The sequence below is a fragment of the Lolium rigidum genome, chromosome 6 (genome assembly GCF_022539505.1).
Source record: "Lolium rigidum isolate FL_2022 chromosome 6, APGP_CSIRO_Lrig_0.1, whole genome shotgun sequence".
Lineage (NCBI taxonomy): Eukaryota > Viridiplantae > Streptophyta > Magnoliopsida > Poales > Poaceae > Lolium > Lolium rigidum.
This window is the reverse complement of record NC_061513.1, coordinates 154,996,113-155,002,299: the sequence shown is the minus strand read 5'-3', so window position 1 is coordinate 155,002,299 and position 6,187 is coordinate 154,996,113. Positions and strand designations below refer to the sequence as shown.

General features: G+C 46.3%; 1 protein-coding gene across 1 annotated transcript; it reads right to left on the bottom strand.

The window, feature by feature from the left end:
- On the bottom strand, positions 1-4,007 carry LOC124661493. Its single transcript, XM_047199361.1, has 7 exons — positions 3,740-4,007; positions 2,910-3,217; positions 2,089-2,805; positions 1,312-1,440; positions 1,017-1,220; positions 489-689; positions 1-385 (listed from the first exon to the last, which is right to left on the bottom strand). Exons 1-7 carry the CDS (start codon positions 4,005-4,007, stop codon positions 260-262), a joined length of 1,953 nt encoding a protein of 650 aa, XP_047055317.1. The 3' UTR covers positions 1-259.
- Between the last annotated feature and the right edge of the window lie 2,180 nt (positions 4,008-6,187).

Genomic DNA, 6,187 nt, shown 5'->3' with positions numbered 1-6,187 from the left:
TGGACCAGAACACAGCAAGCATGTGCTGTACAGATTCAACTTGCTTGATTGAAATAATTCGGGGACACCATTACATGTGACAAACAAAAAAATTGGGGAGCTCTAGGACCCCCGAGATTTTGGGTCAGGCTCCACTACTTCGCAACTAACGATTGCTCACACAAACTCACACCAACTACAGGTGATCTACTCAATATAGAGAGAGGGCGTAACAGGGCAAAAAAAAATAGCAGAAAGGAAGAGGGACAGGTGTATGCTACTACAATCTTTGCAATGAATCGTCTGACGATACCAATCTTGAGATGAACGGAGAAAGAGCCGAGAGCAATGCCTTGGCACACTCTTCGTGTGGCAAGTGTCCACATCCTGATATTGTTACTAGCCTCTGCACATGAAGCAAAACGCGGATTATTCATATCAGCAATCATCCCTTTGGAAGAAATACACACTACATGAGGTACACAAGATGAAGTGGTAGACAAACTTACAGAATTTACAAGTTTTGAAGCCATGATTTGCGCTGACTTCAGAGATACAAGAACATCCTCGGAACCTGCTACCACCAGAACAGGGAGGTCTTCCACTGATCTTAGTAACTCTGCTGCTCTTTTTGGTGATAGGACAGTAGAAAATGAAAGGCGGCCTACTTCATGTAGTGCTTCATCCCAGCCCTCAACAAATAGTGGAGCCTGAATGCAAATGTTTATTTAAAGTCAGTTCATAGTTAAATATATATTTACAGAATGAAGTAATGAACGAGGACATGCATGGTACAAATTGCACATGTTTTATATGACAGAAACATGAATGCTATATACAAGTAGTACTAGCATGAAAGAATAGTTCAGCCTGTGCCATTAAGACAACATGGTGGGCTGATAAATTACTGTTTTCTACCTGACTGGAGCTCTGTAAAGAGTATTTAAATAATGATCAGCTCACTTCCAAAACTAGCATGGACATCAAGGGCTTGATAGTAGATCTAAAAGGATGTGTAAACCACTGGAAGTGTGTACCTTGTATAGGTTCAGAACATCTGTTGTCAACTTGGTTGCATCAAACCATGCTCGCCGATTGATCACCTGAGTAATTTCAGTACGTAGAAGTGGGCGGACCATGTGCTTTTTCCTCAGAGGGGTATGCAGGAGTATACGAGCAAATGCAGGAATGACTTCTCTTGATAAGCTTACACCTATAAGAACAACTCCCTTCACTTCAACCTGGGAGCACAAAAGGAAACAGTTGTTTTAATATGATTATTACAAGGATGAATTTACATTCCATTAATGTGATAGGTCAAAATGTTGCTACCTCTCTAGGATCTCTAGACGCTCGTAACTTCTCTGCAGTTCTTAGTGCAAGCAAGCCACCATCATCATGGCCAACTAAAACCACAGAGCGCAAACCCATGTCTGAGCAAAATGAAATGAGAAGATCAACCTGTAGAAGGGCATAAAAATTATCCTGTTAAACATGATCTCTTCGTTTGAAACACAGTAGGAAAATGTTCGGTATTTGTAACTGAATTAACTAATGCTATTCTAATATGACAGCACTATATTACAAACTCGTAATAGCATAGAATATTTTCAATGTAAATATAAAAACATTCAGGCAATAGCACTACCATTAGGAAATTATACATCACAAAGTATACGTTATAAGTTCTAAAACTAAAAATAACATGCTAAAAGAAAAGCCAGCATTCCCCCGAGTTAAGCATAGTTCAGTGAAACAAGGGGTATTTTAAAAATCGATTCTCTATTCCTGAATCCTTAATAAATATCAGTGACATTTCACTATGCAACTATTCCCATCTCTGAGTCACTCCATATATAACCTACAGATTAACACTATTGATAATCCTCAGTTAACTGAAATTCTTACAAATCTCTACCACCTAAAAGTGCACTCTTAAACCCAAAACTGCGTTGTTTAAGGTGTGCAACTTTAGTGAAATGATAGTGCAATTTTTATTTGGTACTGTAGAAGAAGAACGGGAAATGCTGGTTGTACTTACGAGGTCTCTCAAAAAGAAGAAAAAAACTCATGCGACACATTCTCTGAGTAGAGAGTAGCAAGGATCACCTGTGACTCAAGCTCATATGGATTTGGCAAATTCTTGTCTTCCCAGTCCTTTCTGCGAGGTCGAGATGTTAAACCCCATCCAGGGCGATCAAAGGCCAGCACAGTACAACCCACTTGCCGAGCAAGCAAATTAGTAACATGTCTCCAGGAAAATACTCCCCCTCCAAATCCATGTACCAGAACAACAGCAAATTTCCCGTGCTCTCCAGCCTCAAGATCAAAGCCCATAGGTTTCAAAGACACCTGTAAGCTCTCATCATCAAGGTTCAGAAGTGGCATGCCATCCAACAAAGTTGGAGTGGTCAATGGTTCGACCAACAGTGGGGCATAGAGCGAGGTTTGGTGATACTGATGACTATAGCTCCTATTCAAAAGACGCCGGGTACTAGAGGTAGCTGAGGGCGGGCTTTCGTGCCTCTGTCTTCTAGGAGAAATGCTTGATGAAATTACATCATGGTTAATTTCTGGATATGATTCAGGAGCTGGAGATACACAGGTTGATGGGCGTGACACTTTGTAATGTACAGTGATCCCCTGGCAAGCAATGAACTTGCTATCACTATCAGCAAGAAAACTGATTGGAATGTCCCTGTCATCATGGACAAGAGTTTTCCTCTTCGTCTCACTTTCACTCCTTGAATAAAGTTTCCCACTGTGTGGATTGGGTGATCGAGGAACCTTGTAGCATCCAGGGAAGGCATTCTTGTATGCCAGAATCTGAGAAGGAGCAGCACAAATCATAAGTACCAAGAGAAACAAGTATAAAAGCTTCTGCAATCCATTATACTGGTGAGATTCAAGAGAGAGAGAGAAAAACATACCGACTCAGGGTCGATGCGATGGATAAGGAGCTTCCGTCGAGCCCTGCAGCTTGTTCTGTAAGCAACAATAACATGGCCGAGAGCAAAGACCAAGGAGGACAAGAAGAGCACAGGCATTCCCCATAGCTTCTTCATACTCAGCTTGTGATCCGCCAATGAGGGTGAGAGCTCAGGCCCGATGTCCTGCACCGGGCTGTAGACGCACGCCTTCATCAGCAAGATTAGCAGCGAAGCCAAGGAGCAGAAGGTTGTGGTTCCAAGGTACGGGCCGTGAGAAAGACCAGAGGTATCACATAAAAGGTACACACCTGCACACAGGCACACAGTCAGGTTAGTGGAATCTGATAATGATTCTCCTCCAAATACTCTACTGTAAACTGGTCTGAACTTTTTGAATTTCCTTCATCATGTTTCAAGCAGTAAACTTAGCCAGATGACGCAGTTTAACAAAATTAGTAGTACTACGTACTTGAATAGAAGAGGAGGGAACATACAATGAGACAACGAGCAACAGATGTATGCCCTCTAATTAATGATGACTGAGGAAACGGGCAGTTTTCTTTCCACCAAAAGATTCTCATTTCGCCGAAACGAAAGAAGCCAAGCAGAGATGTAGCTTTCAGATCACCAAATCCCCATAAATATATGCCAAAAAAAAAAAAGAGGAAAGTCCTAAGCAAAGCGCCCAAATCCGAAAAACAAGCAGTAAATTGATTCTCCAGAGCACAAAGGGGAACACTGGGGGGAAATACTAGTAAACCAAACCCGTTCATGCCGATTTCTTAGCGCGAGCACAGTAGAACAGCATTGAGGAGGCAATGGCAGCTTACAGGCGATGACGAGAGATCGAAGGACGGAGACGAGCGGTATGTCGAGGAGCGAGCTCCGGAAGGCGTAGTGCCGGAAGTGGTCCCGCAGCCCGCCGCAGCGCAGGCAGCCGAGGCTCGCCTCGAGCCAGAGCGCCACGGCCACGTCGCCGGCGGCCACCACCACGGGCGCCGACGCGGCGAGCAGCGACGCCACCATCACCACCATGAACCAGGCCGTCTTCACCACCCGGGTCGCCGTCTCCGTCCACCCCTTCCCGCCTGCCCCCATCTTCCCGCGGCGTCTCCAACGCGGCGCCTTCCCCAACTCCGGCGATCGCCGGCGGCCTAGGCTACGGCGCAGCGCGCATGCGACAGGCGGCGCTGGTGCTTCGTGGGTTTAGGGTTCGAGTGCTGGGGATAGTGGGGGAGAGGAGGTGGAGGTGGGGGCGTGCAGAGGAAGCGGAGGAAGCGGCCGGCGACGGGGAGAAGAAGGGAGAAGAGAAACGGGGGAGAGGAGCGGAGGGGTATTTAAGGCACAGTGCTGCGATCTGAACGGCAGGAGGGGAGCCAGTTGCATTTGTTTGTCTGCGTATTTGCCAGAACTAGTGGTTTTCTTACCTCCGTCGATATAAGGAGAAATTTTGTTTTACATTCGCTGTTTTCGTGTCTTATTTTCCCTTGATGTTGTTGTTGTCCTTGACAGCAGCACGGTTTTGCGTCTGGACTGATGTGGTTTTCCCCTGTTTGGGGCTGTTGCTTAGCAGCAAAGAAATTGAGATGGTTTGGCTTAAGTTAAACACATGAGTCATGACTATGTGGGGATAGTAAGATAAATTAGTGATTGCTATGAAATGTACGGTATGTACTTCGGACTGGTGCACACGATGTGTCATTAACCTCCAAAAGAGTAAAGAGTGCAATGGAACTAGGGTTGGCTTTGGTAGTCTACGTCGGGGCGAACCACATGTGTCCCACATGCTCACCGGAAAACCTCCGTTTGACCATTTTCCTCCAGGTAAGGCTTCCTAGGGCAAAGGGGTGGCCGAGGGGATACACATGGAAACCCGAGTCTGCTTGGGAACTAAAACCTTTGATTTGCACGCTCCCCCTCCCCCTTGACACACACATAGAGAGAAGAACTGCCGATCTTAACCCTGCATTTCTCGGAGGAGGTGGATCATCAAAATCAACTACAACGGGTAATTTTTAAGATTCCACCGGCAAGTGCTCAAATCTTCACTAGCGATGCTTAATTGCTCTTTACCGATGGTGTCTCACTTTGCGTTGATGGTTGCTAATCACGTTGATGTCAATGTAATCCTCCTAGACCCCTTACTAAGAATGTGGTTTGGGGCTTGTGAATTGTTGAACGGGATTAGGGTTTCGTACCAATCCATCTTACATGCATGTTTAGCTTGGATGATTCTTGATTTTCGTTTGGGTGTGGATTTTTGGGCTCTTGAATGCTTGATTCTGGTGCAGGGCCGGTGTTAATGGCGGAGCGATGGCTCTCTGTGGTGGAGGTTTTGGCAACTTGGGTGGCAGAGTCGTCAACCAGTTAGGGGCACGACCTAGTGGTTGGTGTGTGGGCCAATAGTGGAGATTGGTGGGTTCGGTGGAGACACGGGGTGGAGGTTATTGAGTTGTATACAGGCGAAAGCCCTGTCTCCGGTGGTAGTCGGAGCCAGCGATGTTGACGCTCTCGGGTGTCATTCCTTTCCTAGGGGCGCCGGTTGAGGTGAAGCTCTCGTCCCTCCCTCGGGTAAACTTCGGGGAAAACCCTATATCCTTGTGATCGTACGATGGCGACATTTTTAATGTTGTTTTTCCTCTTGAGGACTTTGTCTTTGGAGTTGTGCTCCGACCTAAGTGACAAGCGTAAGACGGTGCTTTGAGGCGATGAGTTTCGTTGGCGGATAGGTTGGGGCGTGGCCTTGGTGTTGGTGTGGAGTTTCGATCGACAGTTCTTTCATTGAGTGTTAGGTTTGGTCGCTTGGGCGGTAAACGACCTATTCGGTGTGCGGCCTCGAGGTCGGTGTGTGTGTTGTTGCGGCTGTAACCGGAGTGGTGGCTCTGGAGTCCTTGTGATGTTTGGGCGTCTGATCTTCTTACTTGGGCGACAAAGTTGTTGGCTCGTGTGGTGCACGGCCTCGGGACGGTGTGGTGGGTTGTTGTCACGAGTCCCTTGGGCAGACAGAGCCGACGGCTCAGTTGGTGCATGGTCTCAGGACCAGCGTATGTGTTGTAGATGTATCAATTTTTGCCGGTTTTCCGTAATTAATCTAACAACATTCTACTTAATCAATGGAACAACAAATCTTTTGGCAGGCGTTTCAAAAGAAAATATTTGCACCGGCCGTGTGGCTTGAATATGAATGACATTCTAATACACAAGGTCATGGAAGACTCAATGTTCAAGGTAAAGATCTACGCCGCGGAAACACCAACTAAGAGGACGGTGACTTGTCT